A 21610-nucleotide genomic window follows, 5' to 3' on the forward strand; every position below is an offset into this window, starting at 1 on the left:
CCACTGCACTCCAGCCTGGACGACAGAGCGAGACTCTGTCCAAAACAACAACAAAAAGTTGTAATAAAGCCAAGGATGTCAGGTATAAATTTTGCTGAGTCAAAGTGTTAAAATATCTCTGCTTGAAAAAAAAATCTTTTTGAACCAGTTACCATATATCGTCTGTTAGTGGCACATCTCAGATTTTATTGCAGATATATGACTACAAGGACACACTGGTGAACACATGCCATTTTGCTTCTGGAAGGCTATTTTCAGGACACCATACTGATTGCAACATTGTGCTATTTTACCCTCACTCAGAACCTCCAAAGATTCGCATCCCAAGACACCTGAAGCAAACCTATATCCGCAGAGTTGGAGAAGCTGTCAATCTGGTTATACCTTTCCAGGTAAGAATTCAGGGGTGGCTCATTTTCTCTTTTCAGGGTGGGGTTTATAGGAAGTAGGGAGATGCACTCTAGCATATAAGTTCATCATGATTCAGGATTTCCTCAGAGGAAGAGGAGATAAACAAAGAATGAAAGAGAGTTGGAGAATAATTTAGTAATCCCTTGCTATCAAAATAGAGAAATCTGGTCAGGTGTGGTGGCTCACGCCTGTAATCCCAGCACTTTGGGAGGCTGAGGGAGGTGGATCATGAGGTCAGGAGAATGAGACCATCCTGGCCAACATGGTGAAACCCCATCTCTACAAAAAATACAAAAATTAGTTGGGCATAGTGGGACATGTCTGTAGCTCCAGCTACTTGGGAGGCTGAGGCAGGGGAATTGCTTGAACCCAGGAGGCAGAGGTTGTAGTGAACCAAGATCACGCCATTGCAGTCCAGCCTGGCAACAGAACAAGACTCCATCTCAAAAGAAAAAAAGAGAGAGAAATTTATAGAAACCATCATAGATTTTCTTTCTGCATGAGACACATGAGATACAGTCTTTTCTGAAGCTCAGGGACTACGATGGGCAGGGAAGAAAGAAACATCAAGGAGATACCAAATGAGGAAATGCTTGAAGATTCTTTTGGTCCTATATATATTTGTAAAACTCATCATTTTAAGTGAAGCTCTCAGTGTAACATTCAGGAAAACAGTACGTGCTTAGTTCCCACAATGACCCCAAACCAAAATAATTTCAATAAGGGGACAACTGAAATCTGAAATCACGATGCCACTACCTGAAATATATGAACAATATTAAATCATTGTTCCAACAAAAGAATCTGTTCTTCAGAAAATTAACGAGTCTTCACTTACAATAGTCAATTTTGGTCTTATACAAATACATACACACACCCTGCACCTCCCAACCCTGACACTTCCAGACAGTGCTGTTCAATAGAACTTTCTTCAGTGGTAGAAATGTTCTATATTGGCACTATCCAATATGGTAGCCACTAGCCACATGTGGCTATTGAGCACTTGAAATGTGTGACTAGGAGCTAGTGTGACTGGAGAAATACATTTTTAAATTCTTTAATTTTAATTAATTTAAATTTAAATAGCCCTGTGTCCCTTGTGGCTATTGTATCAGACAGCTTGGCCTTAGAATGTAGATCTCTACACACATTTAACACTCACACACATACACACACATGCACACACGCACGCACACACAGAGAGAACTCTGTTCAAACCCAGGCTCCCATGAAACCAAACTAAAGGGATAGCCAGTTCAGGTCATCCTGATTGCACTCTGGGAGCAAACCTAAGGAGAGGCATTGTGTTCTACATCCCCCTGGCATGCAGTCAGAATGGAGGCCAAAAGGGAGTGAAGCGGAACACAGTCAAGGAGGAAGCGGGTAGCTTGGCAAGGTTCTTCCCCCTTTCCTTCTCCTGCAGCATCAAATAAAACCACAAGTGGCGACAAGGCAGGCACTGGGGACCCAGCCCCAATCCTGCACTGGGGTTGCTGAATCAGCTCTCAAGTCTCTACACTGTTCCTTCCACCACAGCTAATCCCAGTTCCCAGATCTTGGGGCCTGTGTGTTCAGCTTCTGTCACCGAGTCTGAGAGAGAAAAGAGCATGAGAACACGGACCTCACAGATCTGGCATCCCAGAGACTCTCAGCCTACAGGAAGGAATGATGAGACCAGAGCGTGATGTTTGTATATTTGTATAACCTCTAGAGTTTCCAAATATTTTCTCATTTGATCCTCAGAAACACCCTGTGAGGCAGGAAGGCCAGATTTTCCTTGCCTTACTTGAGAAGGGAAGAAGCTGACAGAGAAGTTAAGTGGCTTGCCCAATGTCACACAGCAAGTCAATGGTAGGGACAAGAACAGAATCCATGGCCCTGTCACTTAATTCAGTGTTTTTTTTTTTCATTCCATGTGTCATTAGAGAACCCACATTTTTCCCTAGTGGCTAAGAGCAAGTTGTATACTTACAGAAATAAGAGCTTGAACTGTTTTTCCCCGTCTTCAACAATGTTGTTCTCTGCTTCCTATGTGCGAATCTGAGCACCCTCAACCACTTTTCAGGCTCTGAGAGCAGGGGTTTGGTATATAGCTCTACATCTCTTATTATAACCTAGCCATGTTCAGAGACCACAGAAAAGCTGTGCCTTACCTGACAGAATTCATGCTTGGTTCCTGTCGGCCAGGGTGAGCCTGGGTAAAATTCCTTTGTAATAGAAATGAAAACTCAGGTTCATGAATGGGATTATGATTTCTTAAATTGTGCTCTTATAGTTTCGACAGCTAGAGGAAACAGAGGTCAAATTCTAGACAAATCTAAAATGAGCAGCATGGGACAGTAGAATAATAATCATTAACATTTAGATGATATTGGCTGGGCACGGTGGCTCACGCCTGTAATCCCAGCACTTTGGAAGGCCGAGGTGGGTGGATCACATGAGATCAGGAGTTCGAGACAATCCTGGCCAACATGGCGAAACCCCTTTTCTGCTAACAACTACAAAATTTAGCCAGGCCTGGTAGTAGTTGCCTGTAATTCCAGCTACTCAGGAGGCTGAGACAGGAGAATCCCTTGAACCCAGGAGGCGGAGGTTGCAGTGAGCCGAAATTGTGCCACTGCACTCCAGTCTGGGCAACAAGAGCCAAACTCTGTCTAAACAAACAAACAAAAAAACCATTTAGATGACACTAATTAAAAAAAAAAACTTACGTATTAGGCAGAAGCTTTCTCAGGACTTCAATCTTTATAATTATATTATATAGATATTATAAATAAAGAGAATATTAAAATATCTTTAATATTTATAATGTATAATATAATATACATTATTCCTGTTGAGGCACGGAAAGCTTAGTAAGTAACTTGCCCAAGGTCACACAGATGTTAAGGGGTCAGGAGCGAGATACAGATTCCAGAGCCCCAGAGACCACACCCTTAACCATTATCCTGTGTTATGTAGGCTTTGGAGCCTAGGAGACCCAGCTGGGAGACCTGGTTCCAGTGCTTATTTAACTGCAAAACCTTGGGCAAATTATTTAACTTCTCTATCTAAAATATCAGGATAATGATACTAAGCTTGATGTGAAGATTCAGGGAAATAATCAATGTTATATATCTAAGGTAGTGCCTTGCACATAGAATGCAGATTACAGCTTTGCTGCTGTAACTGCTCACCACCAGACTAGAAGGGTGGTGTTTTCCAACTCTGTCTAGAATGGGTTAAGCCATTGTCATGCTCATAATGTTGGAGAAACATCTTGAGACAATGTGATTTACTCCCTCTACTTTTGCTGTCTTTCTTTTTAGGGAAAACCAAGACCAGAATTAACTTGGAAGAAGGATGGTGCAGATATTGATAAGAATCAAATAAACATTCGCAACTCTGAGACTGATACAATCATATTTATTAGAAAAGCAGAGAGGAGCCACTCTGGGAAATATGATCTGCAAGTCAAAGTGGACAAATTCGTGGAGAGCGCATCAATTGACATCCAGATCGTTGGTAGGTTTGGACAAAGGAGCCAGAACGTTCTGTCAAAGCAGAAAAGGGACGAATTCTCCTTCTCCCCAAGGCAAGCGCAGGAGTTTTGTTAGGCTGGCTCTACATGAAAGTCTTTTATTAGATTTGTTTTTTAAAAATAGATAAATTAGGCTAGGCATGGTGGCTCATGATTGTAATCTCAGCACTTTAGGAGGCCAAGGTGGGCAGATCATTTGAGGTCAGGAGTTCAAGACCAGCCTGGCCAATATTGTGAAACCCCATCTCTACTAAAAATACAAAAATTAGCTGGGTGTGGTGGTGCACACACCTGTAATCCCAGCTACTCTGGAAACTGAGGCAGGAGAATCACTTGAACCTAGGAGGTAGAGGTTGCAGTGTGCTGAGATCATACCACTGCACCCCAGCCTGGGTGACAGAGCAAGACTCTGTCAAAAAAAAAAAAAAAACACTGAGAGGAAGATTTGTTACTGTTTCGAAATGATTTCTCACCAAATAAAGGACTAAGCATGGGAGATTTAAGGCATATATGTTCAAGAAAATTAATGAATCTAGTTTTTAATGAAATCCTTCTGTACTATTTTATAACCCAGCTCTCTCTTACTCTTAGTTTCTCATCTCCCTGATGATAAAATTATTTCTTATGTTGGATTCTTGCATTCTAGACATTATAGATTCTAGCCATAGTTTAGCATGTTTCTTACCACACCTAAAATTTACTAATAAAGTTTTCACGGACAATGAAGAATTTTTATTAAATATTAATATAAGGAAGATGTACCTAAACAAAGTTGAACAGTAGAACATTGAATTCTTTGATTCCGTAGGTGTGGTTAGACACTTACCTGCCCAAAGAATGAATAAGGTTAGTTCCTACTTCTGTCCAGAGTCAGGGGAATAGAGGGAGGACCCCTTATGGATGGACCCCTCTCACTTAAATTATTCTGTAATTTTTGCAATGTCAAGAAATAAATTTAGGCCAGGTGTGGTGGCTCACACCTGTAATACCAGCACTTTGGGAGACGGAGGTGGGCGGATCACTTGAGGCCAGGAGTTTGAGACAAGCCTGGACAACATGGCAAAAACCTGTCTATACTAAAACTATAAAAATTACCTGGGCATTGTAGCACACACCTGTGGTCCCAGCTACTTGGGAGACTGAGGCATGAAAATCACTTGAACCTGGCAGGCAGAGGTTGCTGTGAGCCAAGTTGCACCACTGCACTCGGCCTGGGTGACAGAGCAGGCTCTATCTCAAAAAATAAAAATAAAAAATAAAAGAAATTTAAGAGTAGAGCTAGAAATAGCCTTGTTTCCAATCATTGTCATCATTGTATTTCAGTAAATTTGTTGAAAGTCAGTAAATTTGCCTCTCTAACCAAAGGGACAACTTCCTATAACAGCCTTCTCACCTCTGCTTAGTTGAAAGGCCATTCCCTTTCAACTAAGCACTCTTTTCCCACTGGCTAGGCCTTTTTGAGTTTTGTTAAGTCAAAGGGATTGTTGAGGCTTATCTGTCCTTGGATCTGGCCTGGATCCATTCTACTGGAAGGCAAAGGGTCTCAGAAGCCCCCGTGGTAGGGTCTAGAGGAGTTATGTCCCCTGTAACACAGGAAAGGGCCTTTTAAAATATCCTCATGAAACAAAGTGTAGACTGGGAAAGAAAGTGACCTTGCAGTGACACCATGAATTCATCCTGTAGACCGTCCAGGTCCACCCCAAATTGTGAAGATTGAGGATGTCTGGGGAGAAAACGTCGCTCTCTCATGGACTCCACCAAAGGATGATGGAAATGCTGCTATCACAGGGTATACCATCCAGAAGGCTGACAAGAAGAGCATGGTAAGGTCTGGCTTTCTCTGGTTCAGCAACAGCAAAAGCACATTTCATCAGAGGTAAAGAAGGAGGCATGAGGGCCTCACTGGTGGGGGGCCCACGGGGGCTGTGGAGAAGTGATGTGATATAGCAGAAAAGACCTGTGGAGCCACAGAGTTGGACTTAAACCCCAGCATTGCTACTTAAGACCACATGTATAAGGACAATCACCTGGCCTCTTTGATCTCTATTTTCCTCATCTATAAAATGAGAGCACAAATATACGCCTTGCTTGATTATTACAAAACTAAGATTTTATAAAGCAACTGATGCAATGCTCAGTAGAATTCACTTAAATTCCCACAGTCATTCATACCTTCCAGAAACATTGTTTTCATTATGTTTGCCACATATTCTTTTTTTTTTCATTCTTTTGCTATATGTTCAGTGCTGTTCTAGCGACTAAATCCAATTTTAAAAAGCTTTTATTCTTGAGGCACTCACAATCTAAGCAAGAAGAAAGATATCAAACCAAGTGATAACACAATGTAATAAATATTCAAATAAACATTTGCCTACCCTGCTTTGGGAGTAAAGGAAGGCACAACTACATTTGTCTAGTGTCTCTAAAATATGCAAAATTTATAGAAAATGATGGCCCCTAAAAGTTTCAATGAAAATATTTACTTCTTAATGACGTGCCTTGTTGTCAGCAAATGCATTTTCTTAACTAATGCTGCTAAAAATATGTGGTGCAATGTGGTTTTCTGCTGCAAGATAAACTTTGAAACCACTGTATTTCTTGGTCTGATGAAGAAAAAAATTGAAAAAAATATTTTAATATGGCTATAACTTCTCATTCATCCATTCACCCAGTATTTAATAAGTATTTTGTGCACAGTACTTACTCTATGCCAGGTACAATGATAGGCAGTGGGAATAGGAGAAGTTAGAAGAAAAGTCAGGTTTGACATCCCAGAGTGCCTATTTCAGTGGGGGATGTAGACAGTAAACAAGTAAAACAGTAAATACAGAAGACAACTTAAGGTGGTAAGTGCTATGGACAAAATTAGGCAAGTTAAGGTGATAGAGTGTGACCAAAGTGGTGGAGGTTGGATGGCGGAAAGGAAACAGGTAGGGAGGAGGTGATATCTGAGCAGAGACTTGAAAGAATTAAAGTTGGCCAGGCGCAGTGGCTCATACCTGTAATCCTAACACTTTGGGAGGCTGAGGCAGATGGATTACTTGAGGTCAAGAGTTTGAGACCAGCCTGGACAATATGGTGAAACCTGTCCCTACTAAATATATAAAAATTAGCCGGGTGTGGTGGTGTGCTGCTTGGGAGACTGAGGCAGGAGAATTGCTTGAACCTGGAAGGCAGAGGTTGTGGTAAGCTAAGATTGTGCCACTGCACTCCAGCCAAAATGACAGAGCAAGACTCCATCTCAAAAAAAAAAAAAAAAAAAAAAAGAACCAAAATTAATAATATCAGCTGGGAGCAGTAATCCCGGCACATTGGAAGGCTGAGGCAGGATGATTGCTAAAACCCAAGAGTTTGAGATTGAGACCAGCCTGGACAACATAGGAAGACCTCTTCTCTACAAAAAATAAGTTATCTGGTTGTGGTAACATATGCCTGTAGTCTCAGCTACTCGGGAGGCTGAGGTGAAAGGGTCCCATGAGCCCGGGAGGTCAAGACTGTAGTGAGCCAAGATCGTATCACTGCACTCCAACCTGGGTGACAGCGCGAGACCCTGTCTCAAAAAGAACAAAATATATAATAATAATAATGTTAAGTATACGTACTTTATTCTACAAAAGATAGCTAGACAGACAAATAGGTAGGTAGGTAGGTAGGTAGGTAGGTAGGTAGGTAGATAAATAGATGACAGACACCTAAAGGTTATGAAAAAATATAAACATAGTAGATGACAACTAGGGTACATGAATCTAATGTGTAAATGAAGATTAAATTACATAGTCAATTGCAAATAAGCTGTAAAATATTAAACAAATAAAATACAGATGGTTCCAATACATTGTAGAAATATATATTGTTATTACTCTCCATGTAAATATGAGTGGTCTTTTTTTCTTTTTGTTAGTGGAACATCCTTGTTATTTATTCCAGTCAACAGTTGGAAAAACTATATACTTTTAGGTGATTTTCCTCCAGTTATTTTTTTTTTTCTTTTAGGAATGGTTCACTGTCATTGAGCACTATCACCGAACCAATGCCACCATTACTGAACTGGTCATAGGGAATGAATATTACTTCCGGGTCTTTTCTGAAAACATGTGCGGCCTCAGTGAGGATGCCACCATGACTAAAGAGAGTGCTGTGATTGCCAAGGACGGTGAGTTGGGAATGGACTGACATTTGAAAACCTTGGTTGACAGTGACTACACAGAGAACACTGGAAGAAAAGATGTGGTGAAAGGGAATTAAAAAATGGTAAATGTACATTTTAAAATTATGGTCATTGTGTTCAAGTAAATTTTTAATTTTACTGATTTAAGTGAAATTATATTATTATTGCATTTTTAAAAATATAGGCTTTAATTCCATCTTCTAGGCAGTGGATCTATAAATGGCCAATACTCCAGAGACAGGAAAAAGTAGACCTTTACTTCTAGAGTTTCTGTTACTTTTGTTCTTGGACACCTTCAGTGTAGCTCCATATGGAATCCACTCTGCAATAAAGGGAGAAACTGAATTCCATCCTTATCCTTTCATTTCATCATAAACCACTCTTTTAAAAACCTTCCTTGTGAATTTTCACATTAGAACAAATTTCTGATCAAAATACTCAACAAGACACCAAAGTCTTCTCAATAGCTGGTTCAGTTTCAGATGACCACTCTGGCTTTCTGTCCCACGGCTGATTGGCTATACATTTGTACCCCTCATAATGTTTGCCACGTGGCATATGCTCATCTTTTTCCATGTTTTTCTAAGTTTAGGGAAGTTTTAATAGTAAGTAAAGTAGCCACCAATAATATATTCTCAAGCCAATTTACATACTTCTAACATATTTGTAATGCTTGTTTTTAAGGTAAAATCTACAAAAATCCAATATACGAAGACTTTGATTTCTCAGAGGCACCCATGTTTACTCAGCCTTTGGTTAACACTTATGCCATAGCTGGTTACAATGCCACCCTGAACTGCAGTGTGAGAGGAAATCCTAAGGTACTGTGTTCTTCTATGACATCAGTTAAAGTCCCTCCCTTGTATTTGCTGTGTTACAATGTAAGAAATAATATAAACAAACCTTCCAGCTGCTACTTGTGTCTTCCCAGGTTGGGCGATTAGAGGGTGGTAGCGCTGGTAGATAATTAGGCACACTACTCAGATGCAGTAGGAAAAAATGCTTACATTTCTTTACTAACTAAGGGATTCCTTCAAAAGAAAAAGCAAACCACCTATTTAAAAAGAGCATCTCCTGTGTAAGGAGACGGAAGTCTAATAATATTATTTCACTTGGAAAATTAGGTGGTAACGTCACAAGTTCTGATAGGTTAAAGTAAACAACAGTTACACTATAATGTAAGACAATATAAATGTGTTTTGATAAGGGTGCACTGTGCTAAGAAGGGAGCTATCACATCCAATTGAAGAGAATAGAAAGGTTTTAAGGTTTCATGTTGGCATTTGAAAAGAACAAGGAATTAATGAATATCACCCATAGAGATATACATATCCCTGGGTGCACAGAGAGAAAGTGCCCTAGAATTGGGAAAATTTGTGAACTTTTTTTTTTTTTTTCTGTGTATACCTTGATCAGAAATAGGGAAGTCGGCCAGGCGCAGTGCCTCATACCTGTAATCTCAAAACTTTGGGAGGCTGAGTGGGCGGATAACTTGAGGTCAGGAGTTCGAGACCAGCCTGGGCAACATGGTCTCTACTAAAAATACAAAAATTAGCTAGGCGTGGTGGCACACACCTGTAATCTCAGCTACTCAGGAGGCTGAGGCAGGAGAATCATTTGAACCTGGGAGGAAGAGATTGCAGTGAGCCAAGATAGCACCACTGCACTCCAACCTGCGTGACAAAGCAAAACCACATCTCAAAAACAAACAAACAAAAAAAAGTCAGAGGAAGAAGCCAGACTGAGCACGGGAGAAAGATGCTGAATTAATGTTTAATTGGAAGCTATGTTGGTACATCCAAGTGGGAATGATGAGGAAGAGAAGGAAAGGTTCACCCAGAGCTTAGGAGAAAGGCCAGGGCTGTTACTTTCGGTTTGGGAGTCCCAGGCATGGAGATACTATATTCTACCTCTTGCCAAAGCTTTAGAAAGGAATATCATTAAAGAGAGGACAGTGGGTGAAGAGCCAGCAACCAAGGTGTGAGCCTCAATGAACGCTCCCATTTGAAGGGTAGAAGGAGGAAAAAGACTGTGTGAAGGAGATGGAGCTACTGTCTCTAGGTTCTGAGCAAGACAAAATAATAGAAGAGGTGGAAGAGGGAATGCAGAGGGTACAAACTTACAAAAGAAGGGAGAAGACAATATGAGAATGAAGAGTCACTAATATCAAATGTAGTTCAGAGATCAAGGAGAATGAAGTCATCTTCCTGGGTGATTGGGTCATTACTGATCTTGCATTATCCGGTTGGAGTAGATCCATTGTCACTGGATGATGAATACAGACGTCAGAGGAGAGATTAAGTAATGAGGAGGCAGGTGCAGTTCATAAAGAATTTAAACAGAGTATCAGGAGAAAGAAGTGAGGAAAATCAAATAGTCATGACACCTTACGGGGATTCTCTGAAAAAATGCCCAGTAAATATGCATGCTCTACAATGAGTTAACATCATGAACCTATGATGAAATTGTTTTTTAATTTGAAAATATTTAATTGACAAATAAGGGTCATATACATTCAAGCCAAACAATGTGATGATTTGATATGTGCACACATTGTGTAATGATTATCACAATCAAATTCATTCGTCACCACCGATGCTGTACCTTCGATGCCAGAACTTGTTCATTCTGTAACTGAAAGTTTGTATCCGCGTAGATCAAATTGAAATGCAACTGAATCCATTTGAGAAGATTGCCCTAGCGTTGCCTCTGAACAAATGAGGCTTTGTCAGAACTGCTCATTTGCTTCTTTGCCAACCACTAAGTAGAGTTTAATGTGAGAAACAATGCCCAAGTAGAAGTCTATCCTTCTTAGCTGCACTTTCTTTTCAAGCCGTGCTTTAAAATTCTGTCCCTGGCTCTGACAGTCTGTTAATATGCCAAGTACAGATATGTTTTGACCTGATCTTCTTCAATTTGAACTTCAGCCTAAAATAACCTGGATGAAAAACAAAGTTGCTATTGTGGATGACCCAAGATACAGGATGTTCAGCAACCAGGGAGTCTGTACCCTGGAAATTCGCAAGCCCAGCCCCTATGATGGAGGCACTTACTGCTGCAAAGCAGTCAATGACCTTGGGACAGTGGAGATTGAATGCAAACTGGAGGTGAAAGGTATGACATCCAATATCTCATGTATAGACTAAAGCTAAAGAAAATTGTTGAATTATTGTTCTTAATGCAAAATCCAAACTGCTTGCCAAAATGCTGCAGCAAGGGTGGGAGAGGGTGGTGGGGGTGAGGGAAGCAAGGAGGGAATTCAGGGAGACAAGACATTTTTACGTTCTGCATTCACTTCACTTTATTTGTGGAAGGCTACCTGATTATTTAACTTACTTTTATCTTACGTGATTCACGTTAACTAAGGGACTGTTAATTTCAGTGGAATGTTAGTATGTGTACAGCATGGTAAGAATGAATATAGTCAAGGGGCTATCACTTTGGTGGCATAATCCATCTATAAATAGAAGCCTAGTGTAAAACTCCATCTTTTGAAATGGCAATTGAGGAATGTGCACTATTTTTAATTTTATTTTTAATTAGTTTACTATTTTGTAAAGTTTATTATTTTCTGACATTTTTATAGTTTTGCTAATTAAGTGTTTGATATTACACATATAGAATATAGCATACACATATTATAACAGGATGCTTTTCAAAACTCTAAGTAGAGAACTTCCATTTATAGGTATACATTTCATTGATACTAGTTTTCAGAAGTGTGGCAACTAAAGTAAACCAAGAAAACACATAAGGATTTATGTGGTTGACAAGTCTCAGCATAACCTGCCATCTTAATCAATTTTCATATTAATCAACTACCATTTTTACACTGACATTTGAACCTATTCTGGGACACCATGAAAACCCCTTCAAAGAGTCACCATTATGAGATAATAGGTGACATGATCCTAGTGTGTTTTCTCTTATTCTTAACTGTATTATATTGCCATTCTGTAATAACCAAAATCTTTCTTTTTCCAACATCCCTATAATGAAGAAATTATGATCTAAAACTCAGAAAGTAAATATCTGTTTCAGAAAATCATAGTAAATGTCTGGGTATTTATTTTTTTTAAGAGTGTTTTAGTCCTAAATCTAGTATAAATATGAAGGAGAAGCTTCTTCAACAAAATAACTTCCCCATATATGTGTATGTAATATATTTTTTAACTATTTTTTTTTTAGACAGAGTCTCACTCTGTTGCTCAGGCTGGAGTGCAATGGTGCAATCTCAGCTCACTGCAACTTCTACCTCCTGGGTTCAAGCAATTCTTGTGCCTCAGCCTCCTAAGTACAGTAGCTGGGATTACAGGCATGCACCACCACACCCAGCTAATTTTTGTATTTTCAGTAAAGACGGAGTTTTGTTATCTTGGTCAGGCTGGTCTCAAACTCCTGGAATCTGGCAATCCACCTGCCTTGGCCTCCCGAAATGCTGGGATTACAGACATGAGCCACTGTGCCCAGCCACCTTCCTCTTATAACTTTTTTAAGCTATACCCTTTCTCTTATAATTCATAATTGAAAGAAAAAAGATTTTATTTTTTTCTCACAAATATAAGGCATATAATATTCTTAGCAAATTTCAAGCCTTACTATTGAGATAATCCTTACAAATTTAAACATTGTTTTTAGCTGCTCTTTTGGCTTTTTTTTTTTTTTTTTTTTTTTTTTTTTTTTTTTTTTTTTTGAGACGGAGTTTCACTTACGTTACCCAGGCTGGAGTGCAATGGCACGATCTTGGCTCACCGCAACCTCCGCCTCCTGGGTTCAGGCAATTCTCCTGCCTCAGCCTCCTGAGTAGCTGGGATTACAGGCATATGCCACCATGTCCAGCTAATATTTTGTATTTTTAGTAGAGATGGGGTTTCACCATGTTGACCAGGATGGTCTCGATCTCTTGACCTCGTGTAGTCAAGAGACCCGCCTTGGCCTCCCAAAGTGCTGGGATTACAGGCTTGAGCCATCGCGCCCGGCCGCTCTTTTGGCTTTAAATGATTATTAAGGTCACAATTGCAAATCATCTGGTTTCTAAACTGCTAGCCTTATTAGTTCCATGGTATTGTTGATGCTTTTGTTTCAATATCCTCCCAAAAAACAAAAAGTTTTTTAAAAAATACCACTTATTTATGCTTTGAAACTAGCTGAATGTTGTTAATGACATAAAATGATGCTTTAACAAATGGAACAATATTTGGGGTCCTTTTTAAAAGTGCATACTATTGAACAATATTATACATATACATGGTATATTCTTTTTAGTGATAATATAGTAAATTGTACAGTAATTGAATTTGATAAAAAGAATAATGTATTCTAGTACATAAGTTCACAATAAAGTATTCACTGTGATATATTGATAAAAGCTTTTGGTCCTAAAAGTAAAGCTGAAATTGTTTATCATCAGATTGTTATCTGATAATAGGTAACTTGAATCAAGTTAAGCTGTGAAAAAAGGTAAGAATGTCAACTGAGAATAAATAAATACTGGTACAAATATTCTGATTCTGCAGTGATATATCAAGGAGTAAATACCCCTGGACAACCAGTCTTCCTGGAGGGGCAGCAACAGGTTTAAAAAGTTTATATCCCACTGGATATTCTACTTTCTGTTCCATTCCTCTTACATGAAAACGCACTTTGCATGTAAAGCTTGACTTTCTCATTTGCTTTTCATTGTATCTCTTAGCAGCTCATGGCATACAATGTTTATGCCATGAACAAGGAAGGCCAAATTATTCAAGGATATTAAGTAATGTAGAAACTAAGTTTTATCAGAAAACTACGTATTATACCACATGTCCCCATAAATAAAGCTGGAAAGCTACATTTGAAGATGATCTCATTTTATGTAATAAGACTATCAAAACTTGGAAATCAATATTTCTTTAATATTTTTATTTTGTAAACATAGACTTTTTAAAAGATAGTTTACACCATAGTTTCCTTACACTCATAATATGATTCAGAGAACTGAACATTTTAAGCATTTAAAAAAATGTTCTGAGCATTTCTAATAAAGAGGATACAAAAATACATCCAATATTTAGAGGCCGGGCATGGTGGCTCCCACCTGTAATCCCAGCACTTTGGGAGGCTGAGGTAGATGGATGGCTTGAGCCCAGGAATTCAAGACCAGATTGGGCAACACGGCAAACTCCCATCTCTACAAAAAGTACAAAAATTAGCCAGGTGTGGTGGCGCATGCCTGTAGTCCTAGCTACTTGGAGAGCTGAGGCAGGAGGACCGCTTGGACATGGGAGGTCAAAGAGGCTTCAGTGAGCCGAGATCTCCAGCCTAGGTAACAAAATGAGACTTTGTCTCAAAAAAATAAAAAATAAAAAAAAATGGGAAACTTACATATTTAGAATATCCCATTACAAATTCACCAGTAGAATATCTGTAACCCATCTACCTGTTGAAGATTTTGGGCATTTTCATGGGGACTCAAATTATTTCATATGTTTATGAACTTGAAAGAAAATTCTAGGCTCTATTACAAAATGTATTAAGCAATAAATGAGTACTATCATATATGTGTGATTCACTCCCATTTGGAATTGCAAATTAAGAGTTATTTGCAGCTGGGTACACAACCTAATGAAAACCCTAATGACGTAGACCTATGCCTGAGTTTACAAAATTTGTCTTGTGAATTTCCAAAGATAATATCAGCTTTCAATAGGAAAAAAGTAAGGCTCTTTCTTGAAAACTTTGTAGTTTGTATATACAGTAGCTTTGTGACATAAGGTTAAGTTTTGTGTCTATTTAGATCAGTCATAGATATTCCATTCAGAACACAATATTATGGAATACACTAGTCTAATACTTGTACTTGATAATTTTGCCTTTTAGAATTTCAACATATATATATGTACGCTAACACTTTATCTATTGTCTATGTTTTTCTTTTGTTGAAAAACACAATATATATATGTTGTAGGGTTTTGGTTTTTGTTTTAAGCTAATGGTTTGGAAGCTCTCACCATAGATATTCACTATACAATCAGATTGGCTTTGCCACATATTCAGGCAAAGTGGTTGTGCATATTAATAAATGTTTTACATATTAATGATCCTTTTGACGTGACTGGATCCTCACCCTTTATTTCATGTGCTTTTATTTTCCTACATCTTTTACATGACTAAGGATTAATGAAATCACCTCATCATAATCATGACCATAATTTCATCCAACAAGTACTCAACTTTGGTGTTAGCACTTTATTAATGCTTACAACTTCTCTCTCTCCCTCTTTCTCTCTTTCCCTTAGTTGTTGCACAATAAGGATTTTTGAATGTATAATATCATCTAAGGTAAGCTTTCATATGGTTTTGGCATATGAAGCTTATGACTGTCATAAGCCATACCAAGCCTGTGGAGTATGGCATGATTTTCATTACGTAATCCAATGAAAATAGACTTATTTTAAATCTCTAACTTTGTAGTTTTAATTTGTACTTCACTATCCTGAAATTAACAGCTAGTACTTATCCATCACAGCAATCTCCTGTTGACATGAAGCAAGTTGTTGAATGCAGTAGAGCATGAATCAAAGCATTTAATGTAGACAAAAACGAGTGATACCCAAGCATCCTGAATTATTTGCATCAAGGAATGGACATGTACATAAGTGGCATCATTTCTACCAATATGTGACTTGAGTTGTTTTTTTTAAAAAAAGGAGAATGACTTTCTCAAATTTGCATTAAAGAAGTTTTTAAGAATGTTCAAATGGCATGCTGCTTTGTCTGGACGTGAATTTATTAGCAAGTAGTGAAGCACTTCACTGAAGGACCATGAATTTTTGTGGTTTCATGGATTCTCTCTTGAAGGGTACTTTTATTTTTTAAATATAATTCAGAAACTCAGAAGGTAGGTATGAAATATTGGTAGGTGTTTCTCTCACCTTCAGAAAGTATTGAACCGGTCTTATTATTATTATTTTAACAAAATATTTCCAATTTCTTTTTTGTGCTTTTGACATGCATAAATGGCCAAAGTTAAAGGGAGTCGTTTTTTTTCTTTTCCAATGTGCTTGAATCAGAACTCTCTGTGCTTAATTAAAAAGAACATTAACAAACTGGAAGCAGATCTTCCCACTGATCCATAACGTGGTATGCATGTATTCTGCTATTCAGTCAGAACATTTAAATCATCTATGAGGAATCACAAAACCTCTCAAAGAGCAATAAATATTTTCCAACCACTTGGGAATTTAAATAAAGATTGAACAATAGTAGGGGAAAAACTGCTATGGGTCTGCTGGGAACTTGCTTTTCCTTCTAGATGCCAAGTGCTTTAAATTCTAAATGTACTAAAACCAGGAGAAGATTTCCAAGTAGAGACTGAATGAATCTTTGTAACTAATGGGAACATGATTAGTCACATTTCCAGGCAGCTAGTCAAGAAGTATTGTTTCAGTGATTTTTCACATAGATGGTTTTGATTTGTCTCTTTTCCTTTTTGTCCTCGCTAGGTGGGCTCTCCTTCTGCAGGCTCCTCTTGCAAGGCGTACCTCCAAACATAATTGATTCATATTTGCGAGACTTACACTCAAGCAATCCTGAGGAATACTGAGGGCCTAGCCACTGCCTCTCTGCACTCTGCTGCTTTGAAATCTGGTTGAAATGAGAACGCATTTTCTGTTTTTCCATCAGGCCCCTAAGCGTGGTCTTTTTCTTTCCTCCTAATGTTGAAGAGAAAAAATAAAAATGTTTGCCCAGATTGCTTAATTAAAAATTGCAAACAAAATCTCATTTGAGGTCAGCACTTTGGTCATTATGTTCTGTGCTTTGTCATTGTATTATACTTGACAAAAATGCATGTCATAGAATAAGCAAAAGCAGTCATTTTAGTTTAATAGTAGGCTATAAATGCTGTTTTCCCCCTCAGAGTCAAAAACATAATACAATACACCATGATTGAATCTTGAAAACCCATCTTTCTCTTGATCCAATAGACTTTTCTAAGCAAAGCAGAGTTGTTTATTTCTGCTTCGAAGGACAAACCCAGGTCTGTCCTTCCTGAGTCTCTAGCAAGGCATCTTGGCCAAAGCTACCAGAGCGTCTGCCAGAACAGCTAGTCATAGTGACAGAGGGTGTTACAGATGACAGGAGTTACAGAGTTAGGGTTTGCTGATGGTATCCATTCAATTTGATGGAAACCTTTTTTAAAAATCTACAGCCCTGCTTGACAACAGGATCTGTGCCCCTTTTTCTTATTTGAATTTGATAAAGTATTTTTTAAAGTCTAACTTGCAAACCAATCCTCTCAGTGGAAGGGAAAATGAATTCAGTAAATGGTACAACGAATCTGAAGTGTTTGTGATGAAATCATACAATATTCATTTATGCATTTGTGGTTTTGTGCCCAGACACAGAACAACGAGTATAAAGCCTGGGAGCCAGCATGCTCCTGAACCCACGTCTGTCCTTCCTGAGTCTCTAGCAAGGCATCTTGGCCAAAGCTGCTAGAGCGTCTGCCAAAACAGCTAGTCATAGTGACAGAGCGTGTTGCAGACGACAGACCTGTTAGAGAGTTAGGGTTTGCTTATGGTGTCCATTCAATTTGATGGAAACCTTTTTAAAAAATCTGTCAGCTGTGAAACATTTATATTAACCCATAATCTGTTCAGCAACTTCCTTCACTCTTCCTGATATAAAGTTTCGGTTAAGGGAGTAGAATTGAACTGTAAGGTACCACACCATTATTGTTTATTTCCTTGCCTCTCCTCTGTTTTTCTTTTCGGTCTTCAGTTGCAGGGGCTAAATATATTGTGACTTGCTGGTGGGCCATGGCCTCTTGAGATGACATTTTTGTTTGTTTTGTTTTTTGAGATGGAGTTTCATTCTCGTTGCCCAGACTGGAGTGCAATGGCATGATCTTGGCTCACTGCAACCTCCACCTCCCAGGTTCAAGCGATTCTCCTGCCCCAGCCTCCCAAGTAACTGGGATTACAGGCATATGCCACAACCCCCTGGCTAATTTTGTAATTTTAGTAGAGGCAGGGCTTCTCCATGTTGGTCAGACTGGTCTCAAACTCCTGACCTCAGGTGATTTGCCCACCTTGGCCTCCCAAAGTGCTGGGATTACAGGCATGAGCCACTGTGCCCAGTTTACTGGATGACATTTGAAACATATCTACTCTGCCTCCTTTCCAGATTATAGCTGGGAATTTCTATGGTGGTCATGGATCTGGGTTGACATTGGGCTGGTAAAGGGAAGAGTGAATGATCCTGGTTGTCGCAGTACATTTGAGAACAACAGAAAAGTCTAGTTTATGTCCAAACTATGGTGGCTCTATATATCTCTGTTGGGATTGGTTGGCGATCTTGCCTTACTGGTTGTTAAGAACACTGGTTATCACCCCTGTTCCTATGCTCCCAGTAACTCCAGAATAATAATGTGTGTTATCCCTGTGTAAACACCAATTTTAATCAAGAAAGTTATGTGCACAGTATTGGCTAAGATAGTTTACATAAAGGAAGTCTGGCTCATCTATAAAGACAGGAAGACCTTATGTCTGTGTACAAACCAACAAAATAACAATGTGGCAAGCCCAATCAACGTGGTCCCTGCAGCCCAGCTGCTGGGTCTGAGCTGTAGCACAGCAGCTGAGCTGGCTGCTTAACTCAAATACTCACTGAGCAGTTTTGCCAAGACATCGATCAAGCTGGTTAGGCCACTTACATGGTATGTTTTTACATAGCCTAAAAGTGACTGTAAAACCTCCTTACTGAATTTTGGTTCCTCACTTATGACTTAGGCTCTTTAATTATATTTTGTACTAGATAGTTACTTTTCTACATATAATCTTTCCTTATATTAAAGGTACATATACACTGCAAAGTTCTAATAAGGAAGAAAAAGTCTATTAGGAAACTGTAAAGAGAAAAAAATATCAGAAGCTGTCATTACGATTGGTTTTTCTATAATTTTGTTTAAATTTCAGTCTATTAAAAATTACGTATCACAGGAATTTACCAAAAATTCTTTTGGGGAACTGAACATTCATTAAAAATTTTAGGCTGGGCACGGTGCCTCACACCTGTAATCCCAGCACTTTAAGAGGCTGAGGTGGGCAGATCACTTGAGGCCAGAAGTTTGAGACCAGCATGTGCAGCATAGTGAAGCCTTGTCTCTACTGAAAATACAAAAATTTTTTGGGTGGGGTGGCATACACCTGTAGTCCCAGCTACTTAGGAGGCTGAGGCACAAGAATTGTTTGATCCTGGGAGGCAGAGATTGCAGTGAGCCAAGATCACACCACTGTACTCTAGCCTGAGCAACGAAGTGAGATCCTGTCCAAAGTAAACTTTTTTAAGGCTCACGTTTGTTTATTTACCTTAAAAGAAGGCTTAATGAATGTTCTCATCTGGATTAATATCAAAGTAGAAAAAAAAAACACACTAATTTTAAGAGGCATTGGAACAAGGTAATATGCCTTTAACAATTAATTTTTATAATAGATTCTGAAATACTATTCAGCTCAACAAATTAGTTATTGAATTCTGTGCATAGCACTGTAATGGATTCAGCTTGCAACTTGATAAATAAGTGACTTCAGTCTGGGTGCGGTGGCTCATGTCTATAATCTCAGCACTTTGGGAGATCAAGGCAGGCAGATCACTTGATTGCAGGAGTTTAAGGCTAGCCTGGGCAAGATAGCAAAACCCTGTCACTACAATGAGTTAGCCAGGCATGACAGTGCGTGCCTGTAGTCCCAGCTACTCAGAAGGATGATACATGAGAAGTGCTTGAAACCTGGAGGTGGAGGTTGCAGTGAGCTGAGATCACACCACTATACTCCAGCCTGGACAACAGAGCCAGACCCTATCTTAAAAAAAAAAAAAAAGAAGGTACTTCATGCCTTCAAAGAATTTATAAGACTAGTACACAAAAGGGAACATATAAACAGGGAAGGATGCAGGTATAAGACAGCACTACAACAATGCAGAAATTAGTGAGGTTTTTGTAGTGTGGTTTATGTATTTGTTATTATCAGTGTGTGTATCATACTAGACTGGAGTACAGGACTTATCATATTACTTAATTTTCCTAAATCAAATTAAATGTAACTCTGAGCTCTCCACTAGCTAGGAAGATTGAGAAATTCTCTGTCCTGTTTGGGGATTCAGATTCCAGAGTCAGCAGGAATCTTTCTTGGTGCCCAGAAAATGGAGAGAAGGAAAGCCCTCTGGTCTTCAATCTACAGTGGTGACTGCAGAGATGTCTGTCATTGTATTACACTTTACAAAATAGTCACCCATAGAATAAGCAAAAGCAGTATTTGGTTTAATGGTCCAACCCTATATGGTTCACTCAAGGACAGGTGACTGTGAAACTTACATGACAAGCATGGACCTGTAGTCTTTCAGTCTTCAAGGCTATCGCTTGGCTATAGTATTAGTCAGGGTTCTTCAGAGAAACAACCAATCAGAGAGGAAGGAAAGAAGACAGACGGAAGGAAGGAAAGGGGAGGCAATGGAAAGGAAAGGGAAAAGAGGAATGAAAAAGAAAAATCTAGAAAGAGATGAATTATAAGGTATTCATCATGGAATTATGGAGGCTGAGAAATCCCATGATTTGCTGCCCACAAAACCTAGGAAGGCTGGAGGTGTAGTTGAAGGCCTGAGAGCCAGAGAGCTCAGAGTGGTGTCTCCACCGAAGCCTCCTAAGATGGTGTGCTTCAGTCCCTCATTACTCAGCTGACCACCTGGGAGCTTCTTAGAAATGAAAACTCTCGATAGACTGGACAAAGAAAATGTACATATACACCATGGAATACTATACAGTCATAAAAAACGACGAGTTCATGTCCTTTGTAGGGACTTAGATGAATCTGGAAACCATCATTCTCAGCAAACTGACACAAGAACAGAAAACCAAACACCACATGTTCTCACTCATAGGCAGGTGTTGAACAATGAGAACACGTGGACTCAGGGAGAGGAGCATCATCACACACTGGGGTCAGTTGACGGGGGCTAGGGAAGGGGCAGCGGGCGGTGAGGAGGGATAACGTGGGGAGAAATGCTGGATATAGATGAAGGGGGAATGGAGGCAGCAAACCACCTGGTTATGTATGCACCTATGCAACAACCCTGCATGATCTACACATGTACCCCAGAACCTACAGTACAATAAAAAAAAAAAGAAAACTCTTGAGCCCTGCCCCAGATCCTTAAGTTCAGCATCTGCATTTTAACAGGATCCCCAGCTATTCATGTGCTTGTTTATGTTGGAGAGGCCATGCCCCAGACTCTTTCTGTCTTGTTCCTTGCATGGCTATTATTTAGAGGCATTGTCTCTTAGCTGTCCCAGAGGAAAAACGTCCTGATAAATATATCCTCTCTCAGGCATTCCTGATAATGACCTAGCCTAATGTCTAGATGGAACTTAAACTGTCACTCCTAAAAGCCCTAACTCAAAAGCTAACTCACTATGGGATTTTAGGCAAGCTGGGTTCCTGAAAAAGGAGTCTTTGAGGAAGGATGTTCCCTCT

The 21610-nt window shown here is 39.2% G+C and overlaps 1 protein-coding gene across 1 annotated transcript in view; it reads left to right on the plus strand.

Moving 5' to 3' along the window:
- MYBPC1 (myosin binding protein C1) overlaps nucleotides 1-16862 on the plus strand; it is a 101605-nt gene extending 84743 nt beyond the window's left edge. Inside the window, exons 25-33 of the mRNA XM_037732502.1 lie at nucleotides 195-392; nucleotides 3720-3915; nucleotides 5615-5754; nucleotides 7925-8084; nucleotides 8784-8920; nucleotides 11027-11213; nucleotides 13616-13674; nucleotides 15377-15419; nucleotides 16583-16862. Of these exons, the coding sequence (XP_037588430.1) occupies nucleotides 195-392; nucleotides 3720-3915; nucleotides 5615-5754; nucleotides 7925-8084; nucleotides 8784-8920; nucleotides 11027-11213; nucleotides 13616-13674; nucleotides 15377-15400 (1101 nt within the window). The 3' untranslated portion in view covers nucleotides 15401-15419; nucleotides 16583-16862. The remainder of the gene's footprint in view (nucleotides 1-194; nucleotides 393-3719; nucleotides 3916-5614; nucleotides 5755-7924; nucleotides 8085-8783; nucleotides 8921-11026; nucleotides 11214-13615; nucleotides 13675-15376; nucleotides 15420-16582) is intronic.
- Nucleotides 16863-21610: the final 4748 nt, after the last annotated feature.

This window comes from Cebus imitator, unplaced genomic scaffold (genome assembly GCF_001604975.1).
Source record: "Cebus imitator isolate Cc_AM_T3 unplaced genomic scaffold, Cebus_imitator-1.0 Scaffold18, whole genome shotgun sequence".
Classification (NCBI taxonomy): domain Eukaryota; kingdom Metazoa; phylum Chordata; class Mammalia; order Primates; family Cebidae; genus Cebus; species Cebus imitator.